Consider the following 25,211-nt stretch of genomic DNA (forward strand, 5'->3'; position numbering starts at 1 on the left):
AGGGCCCTGACCCCCACAGCCACCCCCGGAAGGCTTGTCCCAGGGTGGAGGCTCTATACCTCATTCCTCTAGTGTGTGTGTGTGGAGCAGCAGCCACGGTTGCTGGGATCTCGTTAGAAATGCAGACTCTCAGGCCCCACCCCAGACCCACAGATCTGAATCTGCACGTTAACAAGACCCCCAGGTCATCTGATGCAGCACTGTTCTACATCTCCTGTTCTTCCCTCTCCAAGACGGCCCCTTGGGTCATCTCCCCAGCAAAGTGGGGGCTCTAGGCCCATCAAGATGCAGTTGACATACTTTGAACCTTGCACCTATGTTTAGGAATTCCCCACATTATGAGTTCTCCTTCTCCAAGGCCCATGAGAGGAACCAAAAGGGATGGCCAGATGTTGAAGAGAAATCTTTGCTGAGGCTTGTAGAGGACCAAGGAGTTCCTCCAGCTTGGCCTCCCCATCCTAATCAGGTGTCTCTTCCATAGAGACGCGTGGAGACTTGAAGACACGGTCATCTTGGGGCTTCAACTTAAAAGGTCCGTAGTGGTCATTCACAAGGGTCAAACACTGTCAATCTTGGGAGCTGGCCCCCCAGTCAATCCCCTTAGGAAGAACCCAGAAGAAAGGGAAGGTGAGCCTCTAGGGAGAAGACATTTTATTGAGCTTTTGCCACATAAATAGCTACACCAAGCTGGGAGGGCTGAATGGAATCCCTCTGTACAGATCACTAAGGAACCCTTGGGGAGGGGGACCAGAAGGGAGCCTGGTAATGACCAGAGAGAAAGAGGACCCCCCCTGGATGCTATATGGAATGAGGAGAGAGAGAGGCTAATAGCCTACATGTCACGAGGGAGGGACAAGAAGGGGTCACACAAGTCACAGCCCTTGGTATCACTGGGTCAGGGCCTGCACCACGTCCTTCACCAGCATGGTGCCAATCACCATCTTCTCGCTGTTGACCGTCAGCTGGGCAGCTCCGGTGGGCCGGGCGTCCAGAGTCAGCAGGACCAGGCTCCCACTGGTCAGCGTCCTCCCTGCAAACCTGGGGTAGGAATGGAGGAATGGGCTCAACACTGGGCCCCGGGGTCCCTCATTCCAATCAGGCCCAAGAGCCCATCTCGTTCCCCTTGCTGGCAGTCAGTACCTGTACTCGTCAGATGTCCCACAAGGGACACGACCCAGGTTGGCTGTGGCCGTCACTTTCTGCACCACAATGTGGTCACTCCGACAGGTGTCTGGCAGCGTGAGCTTCTCTGTGATCTCGTTCATGCCCGTCAGCTTTGCTGGGGGCAGAGGTGATGGTGAGGGTGAAGGCCATGGTGGGTGCCCCTGGGTCTGCCCACTGAGCATTCTCACCAGGGTCTACGCAGGTCTCCCTCACCAGTCTTGGGGAAGGGCTACTTCCCTGTCGGGCCGTGTCCTCCCCCAGGGAGATTCTGTCAGCCTCTCCCCGCCCCACCCCAGGGTCTGTCCATACTGCAGACCAGAGCCTGACCTGCTGCTTCCCCACTGTCAGACATCTGGGCTACCAGCCCCTTGGCAGTGGCCAGGGGCTGTGGAGGCCAGTCAGTTCTCAGAGGTTTCCTCTGCCTGGCCCCCACATCTTTTGGTCTTTCCTGGTTGACCCTCCAACCCAAGTTTAACTCTCCCCCAGCTCCTGGAGGCTGACTCCTCGCAGAGAGGTCACTGGTAGCTGCTGTAGGTCCTCACCAGATAGGCCCGAGTCCAGGGGTCACAAGCAGCCCTCATGAGTGGACCCCTGATTTCACACAGGACAACAGCTCCAAACATGGCCCAGGCTCATGACGTCCCCATGCCTTCAGAGCATCCCCTCACTCCACAGGGCTGACATCTCTGCACTCCTGTGCTCTCCCCAGCCCCGTGAGCTCCTCCATCTGCCCTGCCCAGCCTCTCTCCTCCCAGCCTCTCTCCTCCCAGCCTCTCTCCTCCCTCTGCTACTCGCTCCATTGTTCTTTGGAGAACAGACACACCCTTCCTGCTTCTTTCATCCCCTCCATTCCTAACTAGTGACATTTTCTTGTCCTGTACTTTTAGTTTCTCCTTATCAAGTCTCCTCATTCCTAAGTCCTCCCTAGAAGCCAGACATGCCATGATGCCAATACTGTTTCTCCTTCACGGTTGACCTCCAAGGGCCTCCAAAGAGGACTCACTTTCTCAAGCCCTGCTCTCTCTAAACCCACTGCAGTTGGCCTCGGTCTCCTACTTGGCAATAACCCGCGCTCTCTGATGTTGGCAGCAGTTTCCTATATGCTGGACCTGAAGGGCTTCAGTCATCTTGGCTTGCAGACTATCCGAGACACACTTCCATCTCCTCATCCCTCCTCCTACCTACACCCTGTTCCTTCTCTTTCCCCTCCCTTCCTTTTTCTCCTGAAGGACACAAGTTTTCCTCAAGAAAGGTCTGTGGCCTCCTTATCTCCCCATTCATCTCTCCCTCAGGGTGATCTTGCTTATAGTCACAGCTTCAGTTATCACCTCTCTGCTCCTGACTCCAGCCTAGAAGTGTTTCCTGGGCACAGACCCACATTTTTTAGTTGTGTATGAAACACCTCCTCCTGAATTTCCCACGTATATTTCAAAAAGCAGCTCATCCAAAACTATGCAAGATCTTCCCCTCTCCCTTGCCTGACCCATCCTTCTTCCTTCTAGATTAGGGGTTTGGCAAATTATAGCCTGAAGGGCAAATACAACATACCACCTGCATGGTCCACAGTGTGTGTTTTTTTTTTTTTTTTTTTTTAATATTTTTTAAGTGTTGGGGGAAAGAAAGCAAGGCTAGATATTTCACGACACATGTAAAGCGTATGAAATTCAAGTCTGTGTCCATAGATAGAGTTTTACTGGAATACGGCCACACCCATTCATGTATGTATTCTCCATGGCTGTTCCTGGCTTACAAAGGCAAGTTGCAGCAGAGACCACATGACCCAGAAAGCCTAAAATGTTTGCTGGGACTTCCCTGGTGGTCCGGTGGCTAAGACTTCACCCTCCCAATGCAGGGGGCCCAGGTTCAATCCCTGGTCGGGGAACCAGATCCCACATGCCACAATCAAGAGTTCACATGCCGCAACCAAAAATCCTGCATGTTACAACTAAGACCCAGCACAGGCAAATAAATAAATATTAAAATGTTTAACATAAATAAAACACTTACTTTACGGCCCATTACAGAAAAAGCTGGCCAACCCCTGGTCGAGGTGAACAGCCCTGCCATTCTCCCTCTCTAAGCCAGATATTCTAGAGACAGCTTCCACGTCCCTGTCTCCTCTTTCATTTGGCAAATGCCCATGGAGTCCCTCTCCCCTACCTCAGCCTTTCTTTCTTTTTGCTGTGGCTCTAATCCTGGTTCTCACCATCTCTCATCAAATCTATGTCAATAGCCTTATAACTAGTCACAGGATTTAGTCCAAGGTCACATACCAAGCAAGTGGCAGGTTCAGAACTTAAATCCAGGACTCAGGAAGCCCCATGATTCTTTCCACTTATACTGTTCTGCCTCTTTTTCCTGCTGCACATTCTCTCAATTCCAGTCCTAACTGTAAATGTTGCCAGATTTCAGCCCAAGACTGAACTTGGCCCCTTCTTTTTTCAAAAAACTTCAATAATTTCTCTACTGCTAGAAAAATGAAATCTGCACTCCTCACCCCTCTATTAATGGAGTTGGTACCAAATAACCTCTGTGACCCCTTTCACCTCTGAAATTTTAGGACTGAAATCTTTTAGCACAGGATTCAAGGCTTCCAGAAACTAGACCGAACATATTTTCAGCTTTGTTTTCCCTACTCCCCAGTGCTAAGAATCCCTAGGCCCCAAGGCAAACTGCACCCCTGCTTGCTTCCTATAAATTTTCACTAATGCCTACTCAAAATGCTTCCCCCAGCTGGAATCCTGGCCTAGAATCTTCTGCCTGGCTGCGTCTCAACTCTCTCCGAAGTCTCACTGAAGTGTCTGAGGGTCTGGGAAGCCTTTGCTGGAGTACAAGGGGCGAAGCCTCCCTCTGTGTGCAGCAGCTGAGGCTCCCGCAGCATGCCTGTACCGTGGAGCTGAATAAGCCCCAGAGAGGGGTCCTGAGCACCCGTCCCACCCACCCCCAGGGAGCACTCACCCTGTTCCTTCTTGAACTCATTCTCACTCAGGAACACAGGGGCCATCAGCTCCCCAACGGGTGGCTGAATGGAGACGTAGAACTGTCGGGTTTGGGTGCTGGGAAGGCCGGAGGAGACAGAGAGAGGGAGTCAGGCCGGCTTCTCTCCCCTCACCTTGCACCGTGTCTGGAGGTGAGGCCCCAGGTTCTGGGATGCCTTCCAGGTCATGATGCCTCCCCACCTAACACCACCTCCAGTCCGTTTATTTTGACCCCTCCTCTCCCCAGCTTGCCCTCCCGCTCCTCCACAAGCTGGACACATACCATAGCTGGAAGTTGGCCGCCTGGGTTGAGTCACAGAAATTAATGCCCATGACAACAGTGGTAGACTCTCCAGGTGCCAGGGACTCTGCAGCGGTGAGAGGTAGGAGCAGGGGGAGACAGAGACCCCATCACCTGATGGGTCTGGAACCCAGACTCCTTCTCCCCTCCACCGCCACAGCTGACTGCCTTCTATGGAACCTGGCTTTCTGGGCTGCTGGAGACTCTTCCTGGTTTCTTCCTGAAATCTAGACACCCGCCCCCACCTGCCCTCACCCCACTCAAGTCAGCACTGAATCAGTCAAGCCTCAGGCTCCTCCTGTCCTGATATGGACTTGCTCGTTTCCTAGTTTGTCTTGTCCACCAGGGCGTGGATTGTGGCAGATGCCATCTCTGTACTCCCAGAGCCTAGCCCCTGGCTGGGCACAGAGTGTACTGTCAGCAGCCACAGGCAGACCCGTGGAGTTCCCACCCCCATCCCCGCCCCGGAGCTTCCTCCACCACTCTGCGTAGGGTGGAGATTTCCGCACCGATTTCAGGGAACTCCTGGATGCTGATGCCGGGAGGCAGTTTGGGGGTGCCCACGTGCAGGCCCTTGATGGGGGTGTCTGAGCTGTTGGAGAAGTGGATGTGCACAGACACCATGTGGGGGTCCCCGGAGAAAGGCTGGCGGCTGAAGGTGTAGTCCACAGCCAGCCCCTCGCCAGCCACGCGGTGCAGCAGCTCCTGTCTCCCAGCTCCTGACACGGGACTCAGCAGCTGGTGGGGATCGGGTAGGGGGGTGGGAAGGACGGAAATGACCCACCAGAAAAGGGCCAGCCCCAGCCTCGTTCCCGCCTGTGCTCACGGAAACAGGGACTCAGAGCTACCCACCCCATCACACCCCTTTCGCACAAACGCATACCACAGGACACACCACAGAGATGTATTTCTGCCCAGCCCACTCACCGAGGGCACCAGGGGGGAGTCTGTGAGTGTCAGACCCTCCAGGTCAGCAGCCACGCTGGTGGACACGACTGTGGGTGGGGACACAGGCTGGACGCTGGGCGGGGTGACTGTGGGGCATACGAGGAACGTGATGATAAAGGAGAGGCAAAGTGGAATTGGCTTGGATAGGGCCATGGAGCCTAGGGCTCAGGGAGCAGACAGTTCAGCACCATGGACAGCGAGACGTGGCAACTGGTGCCTCCAGAGAGATGTCCACCCTTGACTTCAACCCTGCACCTGGGGAGGTTGCCCCACTGCCCTCTCAGGCTCAAATGTATTCAGTCTGCTCCCATTACCCTGAAGCCCCAGGGAACCTAGTCCAGAGCGCCATGGACCTTCCTACATCATCCTCCCTAGGCCTCCTTCCCGCTGACTTCTACCCAAACTCACAGTCCTCTAGGTCAAGCAGGGAGACCTCCTTGGCTGCAGGGGCACTTTTGCTACTGGGAGGCTGGAAGAGAAAAATCGGGTGTGAGTGTGGAAGGGGAGTACCCTGGCCCGTGCTGGGCTGTGAGGAAACATCTGGGCCTGGCCCAGAGGGTGGAGGGGGCCCTGGGCCATGAGCCAACCCCTTCTCTATCCCAAGGCACTCACTGTTTTTTTCCTCCAGGAGGCAGGTTCCACCTGCTCCTCCTCGGTCTCTGATGTCATCTCAGACTCTGAGGAGCTGCTGCTGGAATCGCTACCCTCATCTGAGGATGAGCCGCCTTCTTGCCCTTCTGGCACCTTCTTCCTCTTCTTCATTTTCTTCTTCTTACCTTCCTCCTCACTCTGTTCACTGGAAGAGAGGGGGCAAACAGGGCTTGGGTCCAGCCTGGATGGCCACTTCTTGCCTCACAGAAGAGCAGGGGAATCCTTGAAAACTCGGGGTGAGGGTGGGGAGCCTGGACCACAGGACACCACACCTGGGCTGCAGTGAGAGGTTTGGGCCAGCCTGAGCCAGCCCAGGCCCTTTCCCCGACTGCTTCCCCAGGCTGCGGCCCTCACGTGAGCAGACCTGGAGGACTGCAGGCCCCTGCAGCTCAGGAGGAGGCTTGGGGGCTCTTAGGAGACTGACTAAGGCTGAGTGTTGGCCCTTCCTTCCCACAGGAGCCCCTGAAACCCCCCAGTCATCTCACCTCTCACTGCTCCTCCCTTTCTCCTCGTCCTCTTCCTGGTCTTCGTTGTCAGACTCGCTGCTGGACTCCCCGGAGCCGCTTTCACTGCTGCTCTTACTTTCCGATTCACTCTCGGACTCGGGGTCTGTGGAGAGACAGTCTCAGGCTTCCCTCTTTTCTGAGCAGGCCTCCTGGGAAGCCCTAGGCGCTCAGCTTCAGACTCTGCACTGATGCAGCAAACTCACCTCTTCCTCCTCCCCCACTCCGCCCACACCCTGAACTGCTCCTAGTCAGACGCCAACCAGACCAGCTGGGGCACAGATGGACCCGTGTGGATGGAGACCTACACAAGCACACACGTGTCTGGGACATGCAGTCAGTCCCTCCGGTGCCTAAACACACATACTGGTGTACGCTCCCTTGGACCCATGACCATGTAACACAAGAGCACACGCTTGCACCAGACAGGTAACCACAAGATGCACACACAGGCCCCAGCCCTGCCCATCTCCTCACCGCTGTCTGCAGACTCTGTGGGGCCTGACTCTCCCTCTGAGTCCGAGTAGAAGGGTTTCTCCTTCTCCTTCCTCTTCTCCCTATTGGAGCACTTGGTCCATTCAGGTACCTAGAGATGAGGAGTTGTTAGTCGCTTTAGTCGTGTCTATTTGAGACCCCATGGACTGTAGCCTGCCAGGCTCCTCTGTCCATGGGATTCTCCAGGCAATACTGGAGTGGGTTGCAATTTCCTTCTTCAGGAGACCTTCCTGACCCAGGAATCGTATCCAGGTCTCCTGCATTGCAGGTGGACTCTTTACCATCTGAGGCACCAGGAAAGCCCCTCTTATCCTTCACCCCAGCTATTATGGGGGCCCCACCTGGCCCTGGCCCTGAGAAGGAATAATGGGAGGCAGGCAGGGGCACTGTCCCTGGAGGGTGGGGGTGGTGCTCACAGAGCCTGGCTGCCAACAAGGAAGGAACAGAGTTCGGGGCAGGCACGGGGGGCAGCACACGGGGGAGAGAGGGCAGCGGAGGCTGGGGGAGAGCACTGCACACAGGGCAGGCCGCACGGCACACAGGGCGGGGACCTGTTTGTACTCGCCCAACAGGCCCACGTGGGTCTCCATAAGGGAGAGGTCTTCTTCCTGCATGTGGGGAGGGTGTCAGGAGGGCTGGGCACACCCCCAGGGCTCCCTGATGTCCACCTCTCTCCGCACACCCCTGCCCACCCCACTCCTGCTGACCTCCACATTGCGCACAGATGGGTCCGGGGCTTCCTCTGGCCAGTCTGGCAGCTCCTGGTAGCCCGTGGCCTTGGCGTTGAGCAGGTGGGACAGGGAGCCCAGCTGGAAGTGGTCCCGGTCTGAGGACAGAGTGAGAGATCAAGCCAGGAGTGGCAGTGAGGAAATGCCCTGGGGGTTGTTTCCTGGGTGGGGCCTGGTAATGATTCTGGTGGGAACATCCTAGCTAGACGGAAGAGGGGGTAGACGTGTCCCCTAAGGGCTCTTCATCCCTGACCAAATCGGCAGGTCCACAGGCTGGGAAGAAGGTTGTATGACTGACAAGAGCAGGGCTGAGGGGCCAGGGAGGGGTGGGGGGAAACTGGGGCCTCAGAGGAGACCAGAGGGCACTGGGCCCAGAGCTGCTGCAGGCCCATCTGCTGGGGTCTGAGATGGGCCGGGGCGGGGGGGGTGGGTAGAAATGCCGGTGTGGCTTTTCCCAGCGCGCGGTGCAGGTGGGGTGAGGGCTAGGTGGCCGCAGCACCAGGCTCAGGAGGGAGGCCCGCTTGGGACGAGGGTATCAGCTCTGAGAGACTGGCCAGGCTGGGGCCAAGGGCAAAGAGCCGTGTCTGGTCAGGCTCTGGCCTCCGTGGGGAGAGCTGAGCCATCTGCATGGGAGTGGGATGGGCTCAGAGCCAGAGGGGGCAGCATGGAGACCTGTGGTGGGGATGGTGTGGGGAGGAGAAAGCTCCGCCGCTTCCTCCCGGTGGGTTTTCCATCTGTCCCATGGCTCTGAATCTCCTTACTCCAGGGGGCCAGGGCAGAGACAAAGCAGAACAAGAAGATAACCAAGCTTGGTGCAGGAAGCTCCCTCCTGAGATTCCTGGGTCCAAGAGCCAGCTGGGCCCCCCACCCCCTTGCCGTCAGAGCCCTTGCCACGGAGACCTGCCTGAGAGACGAGGCAGGGCCGGGGGCCTGGGGTCTGGGCTGACCTGCATTGACAGCCCAGCCAGTGCTGGAAACCGCTTTCTCAGGACCCTTACCAACATACACTCCTCCTTTGTACACAGTTCTACTTCCTGCCTTGCTGGGCTACTGGTTCGTAAAATCTTGATAGATATGCCTGCTCAGGGAGGTGGCTGGAAAGAGGAGTCTGAGAGCTGAGGAGCCAGGGGCCCATCCTGCCTGGGAGGGCAGAGACCAGGTGAGATGATGCTAGTGGTGGTGGTGAGCGGGTGAAGGAGCAAGCCCGGGCTGCCACAGGACAAGCAAAGGGTCCAGCCAGGGGCAAAGAAGTCCTGCCCACCAAAGGCTGGTGCCCGGCCAAGACTGAGACCTCAGGGGGAAGAGCCAGGACTGGGGTGCTGGCCAATTCTCCCCTTCCCCCAGGAAGGCTCCTCTTGATTTCAGCTCCCACCTTTGAAGGACGACTCCAAGACTGGAGCTGGTTTGGGTGCCAGGAAGAGCTTCTTGGCATGGCGGCTGAGAGCCCCGCCCTGCTCCGAAGGGACAATGAGCTGCCGGGTGAAGCGCGCTCGGTCACGGATGTCGTAGTTCTGGTCATACTTGGCCAGGCTCAGCACGTACTGGGTCAGCAGCTTGGTCTGGGACATGAGAGGTGAGTCAGCAGCCATCACAGAGGGTGGGGACACAGGAGGTGTCCAACCAGATTCTTTTTTTTTTCTTCCTTTGCCCATGTCCTGTAACATGCAGGATCTTAATTCCCTAACCATGGATCGAACCTGTGCCCCCAGCAGTGGAAGCACCGAGTCTTAACCACTGGACCGCCAGGGAAGTCCCAGAACCAGATTCTTTAAGCCAACAGCTCCAAGCACTGCTGCCTCCACCCACCTTTCCCTCCAACCCCACCATTGTGTCACCGTGTCAGGGCTTCCCTGGTGGCTCAGATGGTAAAGAATCCGCCTGCAAAGCAGGAGAACTGGGTTGGGAAGATCCCCTGGAGAAGGGAATGGCTACCACTCCAGTATTCTTGCCTCATGGACAGAGGAGCCTGGTGGGCTACAGTCCATGGGATCACAAAGGGTCAGACATGACTGAAGACAAACGCTTTCATTTTCCTCCATTGTGTCGGACCTACATTTTCCCTCACCTCCCCAGCCCTGACCCCTGACCCTGACATTGACAATTGCCTTGGCCAAGACAGGAGGCTGCCCTTTTGGAACCCTGCCTCTTAGCCCTGAGGAGGCCATTCTTCCTCAGATTTGTGGTCCCCACTGCCTTCGGCCCACTCCTAACTCACTAGTCCAGGCTGAGCCAACCTCTCCACCCTGAGTTCTGGAACAGGTTTCAAGACCTCACCGTTCCTAGACTCCATCACCCAGGGGAAACCAGATGACAAAAAGGGAAAGAGGGACACAGAGGAATCCCCTTGGCAGGGGTTGTCCGCATACCCCATGGACCCACAGAGAAGAATCTGGGCAGCCCAGGGGTTTCAGAGGCCATAATCCCCTGCTGGAAAGTTCTAATGAGATTGGAGCAAACCACAGCCACTTTAATGTCTGCTGAAGTAAACATGGGGCTCACAGCCTGCAGTCAAGGGAGCCAGAGCCCAGGACCCCAAACCTCAACTTCTGCCCTGCTCCTATCTTCACAAAATGACAGTGGTAGCCACCACTTATGGAGCGCCTCCTAGTGCCCAGTACTGTGCTGGTGGGGCCTTTCACTGCCTCGTGGAATCTCCACAGCCCCCATTTCCAGAGGAAAATCAGAATCACTAAGTGACATTTCCTGGGTTCAGGAGCCAGTCAGTGCTGCACCCAGGCCTGGACTGGCCCAAGAGTAAATAGAGTGCCTGGACCCAGCACTCTATTTACCTGTCTCTCCTACTGCCTACCCTCTGTGGCTGACCCCATCCAGGTCTCCATCCCTATCGCAAAGACAATCAAAATCCACCAAGTATGTACATCCCGTGTCACCACGGCCAGAGTATCTGGGGATATTCTGAGGGATGAGACCAGCAAACCGACTCTGGTCTTCCTGACGTTCTGGTTACACGGTGTTACATCCAGCCTTGGACACAGCTGAGCCAGGTAATCTGGCAGGGCCATCAGCAAGATGCTGGCCCAGAATCAGAGTAGCTGCTGTGACAAAACTCTAGAGAGTTCCACTTCTTCTACAACAGGGGCTTCGGCGGCCTCATGTTCAGCTCAGACCCTTTCAGCACAGTACCGCCTGTGATACTGTTCCCATCACAGGTAAGTACTCCAAACCCCACACTTCCCTAGGACGCCCCCATCAAAATGGAGTTCACTGTAGACCTGCCTCTCCTTGACCAGACACCCCCGCGTGCCAAGGCTACCAGATGTCCTCATCCACACCGACTGTTATCAAGCAGCTACTGATCCAACTCTATGGATTTCCCAGCTGGCCGATCATAGACCCCCTCTCCCTCCCCTCAAGTCCTTGCCTAATTCTGGAAAGAAGAGTTCAAGGTTTCAATCCATCTGTCCACAGCCTTAACTGCCCGTCAACAACCAACCCAAGAAGGGGCTGGTCCCTCCACCTCAACACTGCAGGATTTGCCTATAGTTCATTACCCTGCTCCATACTGAGGACCCATTGTCCAGGGGTTATCGCATCCAGTCTGCAGCCCCAGGACACCTGCCTTACATAGTCAGTATGCACAAGAATCATACGCTGTTTAAGAAGGCCTCTGACACAAGCTCCAGTGCACGAAGAACTGAACAAAGCTCCCAGTTGGACCCAAAGGCTCCAGCTGCCTGGAAGAATTTTAAGTGGGGAACATCGATGCCTTTTCAAGAACCCATGCCAGGACTTCCCCAGTGGCCAGTGGTAAAGAATCCGCCTGCCAATGCAGGAGTCTTGGGTTCGATCCCTGCTCTGGGAAGATCCTACACACCACAGAGCAACTAAGCTCGTGCGCCACAACTCCTGAACCTGTGCTCTAGAGCCTGGGAGCCACAGCTACTAGAGCTCGTGTGCCTAGAGCCTGTGTTCCCCAACAAGAAAAGTCACAACAAGGAGAAGACTGCGCACCGCAACCAGAGCACTCATCACAACTGGAGAAAAGTCCTCACAGCAACAAAGATCCAACACAGCCATAAATAAAGAAGCAAAACTGTTTTTAAAAAAAGAACCTATGCCAACATACCTGCTACCTTGCAAACACCTGTTAAATCATGCTAGGGAAACTAGCGCTCCAAAAAAAGAAACGGAATTAAAATACATTCACACCTGACATGCTACACGAAAATAAGCTCTAGATGGATGTGGAGGACAGATGCCCAGGTCCTGTCCCACTATCCCACCTCCTGAAGCCCAGTCTTGCTCCCCTCCTGAGGGTGGGCGTGACCGAAAATGGGATTCTGACCAACAGAATATGGCAGAAGTGACCAGGGGCACCATATAACCCCATGACTGTTTCCATACATTCAGCTCCAGTTTTGCTAGCAGACTGGCTCTAGACACTTTTATCCCTTGCGGCTCTGAAGAAGCAGGCAGCTATGTTCGGAGACCATGTGGCAGGGAGATGAGGACGGTCTCCAGCTGACAACCAGCGAGAAGCCAGGGCCACAGTCCTACCATCAGGCAAGCGAAACTGGATATGAATGCTTGCCCAACACAGCCTCCAGATGAGAACCCCAACTTGACCAGTTCCTCAGCTGTAAGTAAGGCCTTGTGTAAGACCCAACCCAGGTGGCAGTAGTGATAAAGAACCCAACTGTCAATGGAGGAGATTTAAGAGATGTGGGTTCAAACCCTGGGTTGAGATGATGCCCTGGAAGAGGAAATGGCAAGCCACTCCAGTATTCTTGCCTGGAGAATTCCATAGACAAAGGAGCCTGGTGGGCTACAGTTCATGCGGTTGCAAAAAGAGTCGGACACGACTGACTGTGTGCACGCACACACATACACATACAAGACCCAGCCAGGCCATACCTGGATTCTTGATCCATGGAAATAGAAAGTAAACATGTTGTTTTGGCCTACTAAGTTTGTGGTAATTTATTACACAGCACTAGAAAACCAATACAATGGATTAAAAATAGAAAAAAAAGTCTGGAGGAAATTATGCATGAAAATTTTAATTGATATGTGAACGAGGAAACAACTTTCCAAATATAAGGCATTATGAGGAAATAGAAACAAAAAGATTAATGTATTTAACAAGGTACAAATGTACAGTTTCTGGATGATTATATCTAGAAACCAAATTGAAAAAAAAAAACCTAAGAAAATATAAAACCAATGCTAGTTTTTTCTAAGTGGTAGACCTATAGCTAATTTAAATATTTAACTTATAATATTTCTCTGGATTTTCCAAACATTTTATGATGAACATTATTTTTATGATATCAAAGAAGTTATTAACTAAAAAATAATAATAATGCAGAACTTGTCAGACTCTTCCACTCACTCTAGAAGCCAGATTTTAGCTCCCACCACGACCTAAGCAGACCCTCCTCCCAGGTATCTCATCAAGCAAACAAAAGCAAACCTACCTACCAAAAGCATTCAAGCAGGCAGTTGCCTGAAAGTGGCTGTAATGGTCACCTTCACTAATCCTGCCACTCCAAGACCTCTGCCAGTGCGTCTTCTGTTAGACCCTCTGGTTATCTGCTCAGCCACAGAGGGCAGAGCTCATCCGTCATCTCCTTAACTCAGCCTGGGCCAGAGTCTGGCATGCAGTGGGGGTCAGCATGTTGGGGAGGGGCCAGTGGCTGGGATTGCTGTGGCCTTGTGGCAGGTCGAGCATGTCACCCTCTTACTGGGAAGAAGGGAGCTTCCTTGCTCTTTTGCAAGGATGGCCCTAGGCACATGCAAACACTTCCCTCCTGGAGTACAGAGAATTCCTATTCTCCACCACTCTCAGCACAGGCTGAGAAAGAAGAAAAGAAAAAGACAGGGAAGGTAGGAAGGAGGAAAGCTCTCTTTACTGAGTCCAAGAACCATTCTAAAGAGCTTGTGCCTTGAAGGACTGGCCTTAGGATGAAGGGTGTGTGGAGGGTCCATCTGTCTGAACAGCCTACTCAGAGTGGCCTGATGGGGACTGGGACCCCCTGTCCTGCCTAGGAGAGGGGTTAAGCCGTCTGTACCCATGGTTCTCTGTGCCAACTCTGACTATACCCTTTGTTGTTATTCTTTAGTCACTAAGTTGTGTCCGACTCTGTGACCCCATGGACTGTAGCCCGCCAGGCTCCTCTGTCCATGGGATTTCCCAGGGAAGAATCCTGGAGTGGGTTGCCATTTCCCTCTCCAGGCTTTCTTCCTGACCCAGGGATCAAACTCATGTCTCCGGCATTGCCAAGCGGGTTCCTTACCATCTGAGCCACCAGGGAAGACTGACTGCAGCCCTTCCTGCTCTGCATTTCGTGCTGTTGCCTCTACTTGGCTGTGAGCACCTGAAGGCCAGTAACATGTCTCGCTCCTTGTCATCACCCAAGGACATAGCTCAGTGCCAGGCACAGCAGGCACTTGGGAAATGTATGTTAATTACGGTCATAAATAAATGCACAAGAAGCTAACAGGGACAACTTAGGGAAGAGCCACGTGGGCAAACATGCTGAATCACTATGCTGGGGCTCAGGGCTCTGGTGTGGTACTGAGCTTTTCAGACACCCCCTCTACCCAGCAGCCACCCACCTAGCCTGCTTCATCTCTTCAGACCTTCCTCCCACCTGCTCTTTTCTCCTGTTTGCATAAAGGAGGTGCACAGATATTTGTTCCAAGGCTTCCCCATGGTGCCTTTCCCTCTAACTTGTCTCTAATCTGCTTCTCCCACAATACTGACACCCACAGACCCAGCCCCTCACAGCTTCCACACGACCACTGTCCATCCCAGCTCCGGACAAGAGGCCCCACATGTGACAGCCCTGCCCCTCAGCTGGAGGCCCTGGGGCCCACCCTGTCCACTGTGGGTCACAGAAGATGCACAAACACCACCATCCAAAGACTCCACGGGATGGCAAGGAGGCCACCTTCAGGCCAGCAGAGATGTCGCCACCTCCAGGGATGGCCCACATGCTTTGCTTGCTCTAAGGGTTGCCAAATCGTTTCTACAAAAGGCCGAGGGTCTATTTTAGGATTTGCAGGCCATATGGACTCTACTGCAGCTACAACATCCATAGACGGTAAACAAATGAATGAACGCGGCTGTAGCCCAGTAAAGGTTTATTTACAACAACAGGCAGCGGGCCAGGTTTGGACTATGGGCGGTGGTTTTGCCAACCCGTGCCTCGCCTGACTGAGCAGAGCAGGGAGCGTGGGAACTATCATGGCGCCTGGTGTCCTAGCACCTTGAAGAGCTCTGGCACGTTACACTTGACTCATAGAAACGTCTCCTGGGACCATCTCAGAGGATACTGGACACTCAAGAGGCTGTTAATATCCTGATATTACAGCTCAGCTGAGCCGTGTTCTTGGCTACGGTGCCTCTCATAATATTTCACCATGGGAATGACGATGACCACCAATACCACCCAGGCTTGTGCCCTCTTATCGCTGGCATAGACTGGTGAAGCATCACCAAGCTTTGGCAGGAGGACAGACCATGTCTCCTGGGACATGTGGTCTCCCATCAAAGCCTGTCACTGCAGGTCCCTCCCTCTGGCCCCAGCATCCCGAAGGCAGCAAGTAGGGACACTCCCACTGGCAGACTGGAAGTCACAGCCCCACTGAAGAGTCTCTTCGATATGGCCACTATCTCTACTGGGCTCTTGGGCCTCCAGAGTAGTCGTGGACTCTGGGGAACACGGGGTTACATGGGCAGACCAGCCACCTGTCCTGAACGAGGTGCTGATATATGTATAAATGAATCACTGTGCTGTACAGCAGAAACGAACATGACACTGTGTATCAACTATACTCCAATAAACATTAATGAAAATACAAAATGAAAAAACTGACAAAAATAAAGAGGTACTCAAGTTCATGCCTACCTGGTGAGAACCCACAGAACACCACCCAAGCCGTTTCTGGGGCCCAGAGGGCTTTGAGGGGCATCTCTCAATCAGTACCTGCTTTGAGTTGGTCAGGTAGAGCTTGGCTGCCAGGTTGATGACCTGCAGCTTGACAATGTCCTCCTCGGCAGTGAAGGATTTGGCCATCTTTCTCAGGACGTCTGGTGCGATCCTGGGGACGTGCTCACAGTACTCGCCGATGAGCCACAGGATGCTGGCTCGGGCCATGGGCACCTGTGTGGGTGGGAGAGGAGTCAGGACTGGGGTGGGTGTGGGAATGTGGCTGGGCATGTGGCCTGCCAGGGAGCCAGCACTCCTCCCATCTGCGCTCGCTTCTCTAGGAATGGGAGTGGGAGGTGGTGGGAGAGAAAATACAAGGTGGGCATTTCTCAGGCAGCATCTCCCCTCCTCCCCAGGGTTTCAAGAGCATGCACAGAGCCTTGGAAGTTTAGTCACAGTTTGGTATAAAAGACTGGCTTTCTGGATCCACTGAACCCTTGATGCTTTCTGGCCATGTTATCCTTCCTGAATCTTCAGGAATGCCTTGTCTGAATGTTTCAACTTGGTAACGCAACACAAAAACACACGCATGTCAACCAGCCACCCTGAGCCAGAGCTTTAGAGAAAACGTGAATGTGCACCAGGCTGGAGCTCAGCAAGGGGTCCCCAAAGGGAAGGCAAACCAGGGTCACATGGTCTCATCTTTCCCCTTCTCCCACCCAAAGACCTTCCAAGCCTGTAGGAATGGTTTGGAAGACTTTTATTTAAAAAGTGAAAGTGTTAATCACTCAGTCGTGTCCGAACTCTTTGAAACCCCATGGTCTATAGCCTGCCAGGCTCCTCTGTCCATAGAATTCTCCAGGCAAGAATACTGGAGAGGGTAGCCATTCTCTTCTCCAGGGGATCTTCTCCACCCAGGGATCGAACCTGGCTTGAACCTGCATTGCAGGTGGATTCTTTACTGTCTGCCCCACTAGGGATGCCCGATTTTCTTCTTTTTCTTTCTGATTTTTATTAAAGCCAGTTTAATTAGAGGATCTTTTTTTTTTAAAGTTCATTTGGCTGCATTGGGCCTTTAATTGTGGTATGCGGGATCTTCACTTGCATCTTGCAGGATCTTTTGTTGCAGGGCACAGGCTCATTAGTTGTGGTGAACGGAGTTAGTTGCCCCTTGGCATGTAGGACCTTAGTTCCCCAACCAGGGATCAAACCCGGGTCCCCTGCCTTGCAAGCCAGATTCTTAACCACTGGACCACCAGGAAAGTCCCTAATTACAGGGTCTTAAAATCACGGGGAGGATCCTGGGTTGGGGAAGCCAGTGGGGTCACCGCCTCACCTGGATGTTGTCTGTGAGCTTCGCCAAGTGTTTGATGATCTCCCCATGCTGGGCTGGCTGCATCTGCAGCAGCTTCTTGATGACCACCACTGACTCTGCAACCACAAGCTCTGTGGAACAGGAAATGAGCCCAGGACAGTCAGATGGCCACACACAATGGGCAGACACACCTGCAATGCCTGCAGGCCCTTGGCTTCGCTCCTCAACCTCCTGTACTTCTCCAGCGGCCCTCGGAGAGGCAGGGGTACAAGGATACAAACAGAGGCCGATGGACTGATGAACACGAATTGTCACTGGCCAGACAGGAGAATACCTGCTGGCCATCAGTCAGACATGCAGGCAGCACCCACTAGTCATCAGAGCTGGACATGCAGACAGACAAACACTGACCATCACGGTTGGACAGCAGCTGCACCAAGCCGTTGAGGCAGGTGTCGCGGACTCGGCCTATGTTAGTCGCGCAGCGCCCAATGGCCTGGATGGTGGCTGCCACAAAGTCCTTGTCCATGCTGCGAATGTAGGTCTGCGGGAGGCCACAACAGAGTGAGCCCCAGAAGGTGGTGATCCCTCAGACTTGACTCGGCAGTGACTCTGCAGACTTGAGGGGGACCTTCCGGAAAGCTGTTACCCCTCATTCAGTGACTGAACATGCCAGAGACTAAACTCTGGGGAGAGGAATGACACCCTCATCCATTACCCAGTGACTCCCTGACCCAAAGCCGGCAGAAGGCATTGGGAAGGGACGTGAAATTACAGTTTCTCCATTTGGGGTTCTAAAGAGATTTAACCCACCAAGATGATTCTCACTGAGCATAAGGAGCTACAGGGCAACTCTCACGGGCTTCTCTGGCTACAAGCTGGTCCCTAGCCAGTACCTGGAATTCCCGGAGGACAGTAGGAATGTTGGTCTCATTGGCGAGGTTAGTCAACACTTCCAGCTGCAGGGAGGCAGAAAAGGGGCAGGGGGTGCCAGTGGGCTTTTTGCGCTTTAATTTCTTTTCATATTTATTCAGTTGGGTGCATCAGGTCTTAGTTGTGGCACAGCAGGCTTAGTTGCCCTGTGGCATGTAGGATCTTAGTATTCTGACCAGGGTTCAAACCTGTGTCCCCTGAATTGCAAAGCAGATTCTTAACCACTGGACCACCAGGGAAGTCCCTCTGTGCTTTCCTTAAGCCTTCATTAAGGCCACAGGCATGGCTGTCCGTCACTCACCTTCAGGATCTTGATCTGGGTGGGGTCAGTGGACCTGATGTAGAAGCTCTTCAGGTACGGCTCAAACATACCCTGGCAAGAGAGAGGTGGTCCCAGGGAGCGCCATCACAGCCCTGTTTCTCCTCTAGAGCGCCCCCTCCCCGCAACCCTCCCCCACCCAGGGCTCAGCTCCCTTCTTGCCCCTGCACTCTCTTCCACTGTCAGCTCTTCCCGCCCCCTCAGCTCCAACCCTATCTTCCTTCATCAGGGCTTCCACCCTGGGGATCCGGGTCCTGCACCTCCACCTGCATTTAGGGCCTCTCCCTCCCATGCTCCACACCACCAAGGCAGCATCCCCTCCTGCCTTCCCCAGCGCCCCTGCCCCGCAGAGCCACCTGTCGGACCGCGAGGGCAGGTCTGGGTCCCGTGCTCACCCGGCGCTTGATGGACATGGTGGCCACGTTCTGGAGCACCACGTACTGCACTTCACTGCGGAGAGGAGCAGCAGAGGAACCCGGTCCCTAGGCCAGGGCCAGGGCAGGAGGCGCGGGCGGGGAAAGGAGGTGGGCCCAGAGGAGGGAGGCGAGGGCGGGTGTCCGGGAAGGCGGGAGGAGGGCGGGACTGGCGTCAGCGTGGAGGGGCCGGTGGGCTGGGGTGGAGGGCGCCGCACTCTAGGTAGGGGAAGCGAAGAGGCGGCCGCCTCCAGCTGTGGCTGGGCCGTGGGCGTGGCGTGGTTGTTGTGGGCGGGGCGGGGCTGGGGTGTGTTGGGGTGTGGGCAGGGCGGGCACGCACCTGTGGCTCCTCAGCAGGCGCACGAGGGCCTTGGCGATGACGCCCACCTCTGCCTTGGGAGCCAGGTGGAAGTAAAGCTGCGCCACGGCCATGACCACCGCGGCGCTGCGGCTCTGCAGGAGCGGCTTCGTGTTGCGCAGCAGCAGCCGGTGGTCGGGGTCCATGACGTAGGGCTTCCGGGTGGGCAGCGCCGTGGAGGCTGCCTCCTCAGACCCCGGGCCCTTGGCCTCATCCTCCTCGGAGCCATAGAAGGCTTTCTCAGAGTTCTCCTCCAGCAGAGATTCCTGGGGGTGGGGTGGGAGGGGTAGGGAACAGGCGGGTGGGGCAGGGGACACCTCCTCCTGGAAGCCCTCCTACCCACTCTGCTAGGGCATGGGTCGCGGTCACGCCTGGGGGTCCAGGCCACTCACGTTCTGGGTGGGGCTGAGGAACTGCGTGCGGGCATAGCGGGTGAGCATGCTGATGATGACCACCTGGCCCCACTCCTCCACGTCGATAAGCAGGTTACAGAGCTTCCGGTAGTTCTTGTGGATCAGGTCGATGCGCTCGGGGCACACCTCCTCGAAGGCCATCACCACGCTGCCCGCCACCAGCTGGGGAACCCACAAAGGCAGAAGCGCATTAACGGGAAGGAAGGAAGGGGTCGCCTGGCACCTTTCCACCACCCACCTCTGTGTGTCCATATACACACCGTGGTCTTGTCAGCCAGAAGCTTCTCGATGACCTCTATCAGCTGGTCCTTCTGGTCAGAATCCAAACTGAGGGAGAAACTGTTGTTTGCCCCTCCCTCTTCTCCAGCCTTCCCAATACTGGCTGGAGATGTGCTTCCCTTTCTCCCCGCAACCCTATTCATCAAGAGGTGTGAGCCACTGCTCCCAATGTCCTCCTTCTCTGTCTGTTCCCCAAACTGTCTTAAACCACCTAAAGACTTAAAAACAACAAACAACAAAATCAGCCTTCAAAAGTGGGAGAGGCCAGGATGGGCAGTGGCTTGGGGCATACCTGTATAGCTTAGGGATGGCGTGGGCAGCTGTTTTCCGCACATAGGGAGACATATCTGAGGCAGCTTCCTTGATGGCCAGCATCATGATGGGCACGATGATGGGCACACGGATGCTAGACAGGACGCGGAGGGCACTGGCGCGAATCAGCTGGTTGGGGTCCTAGGGCAGAGGTGGCAGAGGCAGAGCCATGGGAGGGCAGCGGGCACCCTGATGGAAGGGGAACTCACTGTCCCTGGCTGCCACCCACTCTTGCTTCCCTGTTTCCTGTCTTGAGCCTAGATGATGAGGTGCTGGTGCTGGGTGCCTGGGGGGCCCTGCCTGAGGGCACTGACTCGGCCCTGCAACAGAAATCTGATATCTGACGGGATGTGGCATTGGGCTGCTTCACTTTCAGGGAGAGTGACAGACTTTCAGAATGACTAAAATTCTTGAAGCACCTCATTTCTTAGGCGTGTCTGCAGACCAGGAGGGTGTCTTTGTGTTTATGGTGGAGGAGACTGTCAGCAAATGCAACCTGCTCTCCCTTCCCAAGAGTTCATCCTTTCAGGGACTTCTCTGGTAGTTCAGAGGTGAAGACTCTGCTCTCAATGCAGGGGGCCCAGGTTTGATCCCTGGTTGGAGAATTAGATCCTGCATGCTGCAACTAAGACCCAGCACAGACAAATAAATATTCTTTTTAAAGTTCACCCTTTCAGTCTTCTCTCCCAGCAAACTCTCAAAAGCTGCTCTTCTTCCCCTTCCTCCACGTGTTTAAAAGAGAATAGGTGTATAAGCCCCACCTCTTTGCACCTACTGCATCCTACAGACCCCTTAAAGGAGCACGTCAAGGCTGAGTATTGTCACCCTGCTTATTTAATTGGTATACAGAACACATCAAGCAAAATGCCGGGCTGGATGAAGCACAAGCTGGAATCAAGAGTTGCCAGGAGAAATATCAATAACCTCAGAGACACAGATGCCACCACCCTTATGGCAGAAAGCAAAGAGGAACTAAAGAGCCTCTTGATGATGTTGAAAAAGGAGAGTGAAAAAACTGGCTTAAAACTCAACATTCAAAAAACTAAGATCATGGCATCCAGTCCCATCACTTCATGGCAAATAGATGGGGAAACAATGTAAACAGTGAGAGACTTTATTTTCTTGGGCTCCAAAATCATTGCAGATAGTGACTGCAGCCATGTAATTAAAAGATGCTTGCTCCTTGGAAGAAAAGCTATGACAAAAGCTATGTCAAACTTAGACATAGCTATGACAAACTTATGACAAAGCTGTGACAAACCTAGACAGCATATTAAAAAGCAGAGACATTACTTTACTGACAAAGGTCCATATAGTCAAAGCTATGGTTTTTCCAGTTGCCATGTATGGATGTGAGAATTGGACCATAAAGAAGGCTGAGCACCAAAGAATAGATACTTTTGAACTGTGGTGTTGGAGAAGACTCTTGAGAGTCCCTTGCACTGCAAGGAGATCAAATCAGTCAATCCCAAAGGAAATCAATCCTGAATATTCATTGGAAGGACTGATGCTGAAGCTGAAGCTCCAATACTCTGGCCACCTGATGGGAAGGGCCAACTTATTGGAAAAGACCCTCATGCTGAGAAAGATTGAGGGCAGAAAGAGAAGGGGATGACAGAGGACGAGATGGTTGGATGGCATCACCGACTCAATGGACATAAGTTTGAGCAGGCTCTGGGAGATGGTGAAGGACAGGGAAGCCTGGCAAGCTATAGTCTATGGGGTTGCAAAGAGTCGGACACGACTGAGCAACTGAACAACAAGACACCTGAGAAGAGCCTTAGACACAGTGTACTGTGATCATGAGATTATGAGCGCAGCAGCAGATGTAAATTACTGTTCATCTTGAAGGACAGCGGGCAAAGGAAGAGGTCCTGGAAGACTAAAGAGTAGGTGCTACCGTGAGTTTCTAGAATAGGGAAAGAGGAGAGCCACAGAATTACAGATGAAAATGATGGTGATCCTTGCTAAAATTCCAGAACCGGTTTTTGAAAAGGTGGTTTCAAAGCACTTTATTTATTTTTAAAATATCTTATGAAGCCATGATTTTACTTTATTTTTTATTTGGTTGCACGGCATCTTAGCTGCTGCATGCGGGATCTCCCTCAGGTGGGACGGAACTCAGACCCCCTGCATTGAGAGTCCGGAATCTTAAACACTGAACCCCCAGGGAAGTTCTTCAAAGTGCTTATTTTAAAAGCAGGAGTCTATATTTTCTTAGAGTCAAGTCATATCACATCCATTGCTAAAACCTATTTTCCTTTTTTTTTCCTAACATTTGGAAATGATTATGGATTCAACAAGAAGTTACCCCCCCAGAAAACCCCTTTCCTTTTTAGTAGGGTAATTCAGTTCAGTTCAGTTGCTCAGTCATGTCCAACTCTTTGCCACCCCATGAATCACAGCACGCCAGGCCTCCCTGTCCATCACCATCTCCCGGAGTTCACTCAAACTCATGTCCATCGAGTCGGTGATGCCATCCAGCCATCTCATCCTCTGCCGTCTCCTTTTCCTCCTGCCCCCAATCCCTCCCAGCATCAGAGTCTTTTCCAATGAGTCAACTCTTCGTATGAGGTGGCCAAAGTATTGGAGTCTCAGTTTTAGCATCATTCTTTCCAAAGAACACCCAGGGTAATTAGGCTGGCATGTAGTAATACTATATATCTTGATATCAGCAAAGCACCATCGGGGTCTCTCATAGCATTTCCTAGACTGCCATTTTTGATGTAGGCCTTTTGTTTCATTTACTACGTAAGCATTTTAAGAGCAGAATTCATGTCTATTTTATCTTTAGATAACCACAGCCCTTTGCACATAGAAGGTGTTAAATTTTTTTTGCTGTTGAGATCCTTCCTAACAAGATGGGAAAATACCAGCTGATTGCAGTTAGGTGGATCCACAGTTTGGTAAAATGCAATACTTGTGGAAGATTTACTAGCATATCAGTGTCAACCTGGAAACATGATACATGGGATTTAAGTCTCTTGCCCTGGTTGGAATAGCTTATCAACATCTTCTAGTTCCAGTTCCAGCTCAGTTGCTCAGTCGTGTCCAACTCTTTGCAACCCCATGAATCGCAGCACGCCAGGCCTCCCTGTCCATCACCAACTCCCGGAGTGTATTCAAACTCATGTCCATTGAATCGGTGATGCCATCCTGCCATCTCATCCTCTGTCGTCCCCTTCTCCTCCTCCCCTCAATACCTCCCGACATCTTAGAAGAAGACATAAAACCAGGAGGACAAAACCAAGATTCAGATCCACCCTGGCTTAGATCTTGTGCTAAACCTAAACAATGAAATACAGAAGGGCCTCACAGGGGATTCAAGGAACCAACTGCATAAAGACAGGATATGGGGACACCCGGTCAGAACTGAGTCAACAACGTTAGCCGGCTGCAAAGCAAACAGTCTCAGTCTAGGCTGACAGAAAAGGTTGGTACTATTGTGCAGAAGAGCCCCCTAAACAGTAATAATAACAAAAAGAAAGTGAATTTTAGAGGAACACATATAAGATGCTGTTTATAACAATATTTTACATTATTTAGGAATACATAAATAAGTAGTAAGAGAATAAATGCACACGTATGAATAATATTCTTTATGCCTTTGGTGGATCTGATATAAATTTTTAAAAATTAAGGTGATAGACGTTTCAACACAGTATAATGGTTTTTAAAAAGTTATAATCACTTCACATCTGTCAGAATGGCTGTCTTTAGAAAGATAACAAATAACAAGTGTTGGTGCTGCTGCTGCTACTGCTGCTAAGTCGCTTCAGTCGTGTTCGACTCTGTGTGACCCCATAGATGGCAGCCCACCAGGCTCCCCCTTCCCTGGGATTCTCCAGGCAAGAACACTGGAGTGGGTTGCCATTTCCTTCTCCAAAGCATGAAAGTGAAATTTGAAAGTGAAGTTGCTCAGTCATGTCTGACTCTTAGCACCCCATGGACTGCAGCCTACCAGGCTCCTCCATCCATGAGATTTTCCAGGCAAGAGTACTGGAATGGGGTGCCATTGCCTTCTTCAAAGTGTTGGTGATGATGTGGCAAAAAGGGAACCCTTGTACACTTTTGGTGGGAATGTAACTTAGCACAGCCACTGTGGAGAACAGTGTGGAGGTTCCTCAAAAAGCTAAAACAGAACTTTCATATGATCCAGCAATATCACTCTTGGGTATATATTCTGGGTATGTTTTCATTAAACAAATGAATGAGTATGACAGAACAGAAATGGCTCATAGAGAACAAACTAGTTGTTATGAGTTGGGGTGGTGGTGGTGGGGAGAAGCAAGATGGGGTAGGGAATTAAAAGGTACAAAGTATTAATACTATGTATAAAATAAAAAGCTAAAAGAATATATTGTACAGCACAGGGGATATGGCTAATATTTTGAAATACATTTAAATGGAGTATTAGCCACAAAAATGTTGAATCAATGTATTATACACCTGAAACTAATTTAACATTGTGAATTGTCTATACTTCAATAAAAACAAAAATGAAAAACAGTGGTAGTTGTCTTAAGATGGAACTGCCTTATGAAGGAGTAGGTCTGTACCACTGGAGATGACCTGTCAGAGATGTTCTAGAGCAAAGGTTGGCATACTACAGTCCAGAAGCCAAAAGTGTCTTCTGCCTTTTTTAATAAATAAAAATGTATTCAGGGACTTCCCTGGTGGTCCAGTGGCTAAGACTCTGAGCTCCCAATGCAGGGGGCCTGGGTTCAATCCCTGGTCAGGGAACTAGATCCCATATGCTGCCACTAAGACTTGATACAGTCAAATATGTTTTAAAATATGAAATCAAACCCAGTCATGCACACTCATTCATCGCTGCTTTCATACTATTAAAATACAAGGGCAAATCTGAGTCATTGATGGTTGAGACTAGATGGTCCGCAAAGCCTAAACTACTATCACCTGGCTGGATACAGAAGTTTGCTGACTATTGTTCTAGAGAAATCACTGCACTGAGTTGAACTAAATGAGCTCTGGTTTTCTAAAAAGGGTAGAATGTGGAAACTTCAGGTCAATGTAAAAATTTGTGCAAAAATTTCAGAATGGTTCTTATAAAACGATTTTAATCCCGATTAAACCAATCTGAGAGAGAGAGCGTATGGTTTTGACTTGTTAAAAAATAACCTAGCACAAGGACTTCCCTGGTGGTCCAGTGGTCAAGACTCCTCGTTTCCACTGCAGGGGGCAA

At 52.5% G+C, this 25,211-nt stretch overlaps 1 protein-coding gene across 1 annotated transcript in view; it reads right to left on the reverse strand.

The window, feature by feature from the left end:
• Positions 1–887: 887 nt before the first annotated feature.
• The window catches only part of AP3B2 (adaptor related protein complex 3 subunit beta 2), a 36,478-nt gene continuing 12,154 nt past the window's right edge, over positions 888–25,211 (reverse strand). Inside the window, exons 5-27 of the mRNA XM_052659679.1 lie at positions 19,986–20,146; positions 19,675–19,741; positions 19,394–19,576; positions 18,984–19,267; positions 18,626–18,680; positions 18,213–18,284; positions 17,875–17,937; positions 17,390–17,522; positions 17,000–17,109; positions 15,721–15,897; positions 9,141–9,327; positions 7,748–7,866; positions 7,592–7,648; positions 7,023–7,131; positions 6,528–6,651; positions 6,004–6,187; positions 5,800–5,860; positions 5,371–5,477; positions 4,953–5,181; positions 4,426–4,510; positions 4,123–4,220; positions 1,141–1,279; positions 888–1,038 (exon numbers count right to left, since the gene is read on the reverse strand). Of these exons, the coding sequence (XP_052515639.1) occupies positions 888–1,038; positions 1,141–1,279; positions 4,123–4,220; positions 4,426–4,510; positions 4,953–5,181; positions 5,371–5,477; positions 5,800–5,860; positions 6,004–6,187; positions 6,528–6,651; positions 7,023–7,131; positions 7,592–7,648; positions 7,748–7,866; positions 9,141–9,327; positions 15,721–15,897; positions 17,000–17,109; positions 17,390–17,522; positions 17,875–17,937; positions 18,213–18,284; positions 18,626–18,680; positions 18,984–19,267; positions 19,394–19,576; positions 19,675–19,741; positions 19,986–20,146 (2,955 nt within the window). The remainder of the gene's footprint in view (positions 1,039–1,140; positions 1,280–4,122; positions 4,221–4,425; positions 4,511–4,952; positions 5,182–5,370; positions 5,478–5,799; positions 5,861–6,003; positions 6,188–6,527; positions 6,652–7,022; positions 7,132–7,591; positions 7,649–7,747; positions 7,867–9,140; positions 9,328–15,720; positions 15,898–16,999; positions 17,110–17,389; positions 17,523–17,874; positions 17,938–18,212; positions 18,285–18,625; positions 18,681–18,983; positions 19,268–19,393; positions 19,577–19,674; positions 19,742–19,985; positions 20,147–25,211) is intronic.

This window comes from Budorcas taxicolor, chromosome 21, assembly GCF_023091745.1.
Source record: "Budorcas taxicolor isolate Tak-1 chromosome 21, Takin1.1, whole genome shotgun sequence".
NCBI classification, from domain to species: Eukaryota; Metazoa; Chordata; class Mammalia; order Artiodactyla; family Bovidae; genus Budorcas; species Budorcas taxicolor.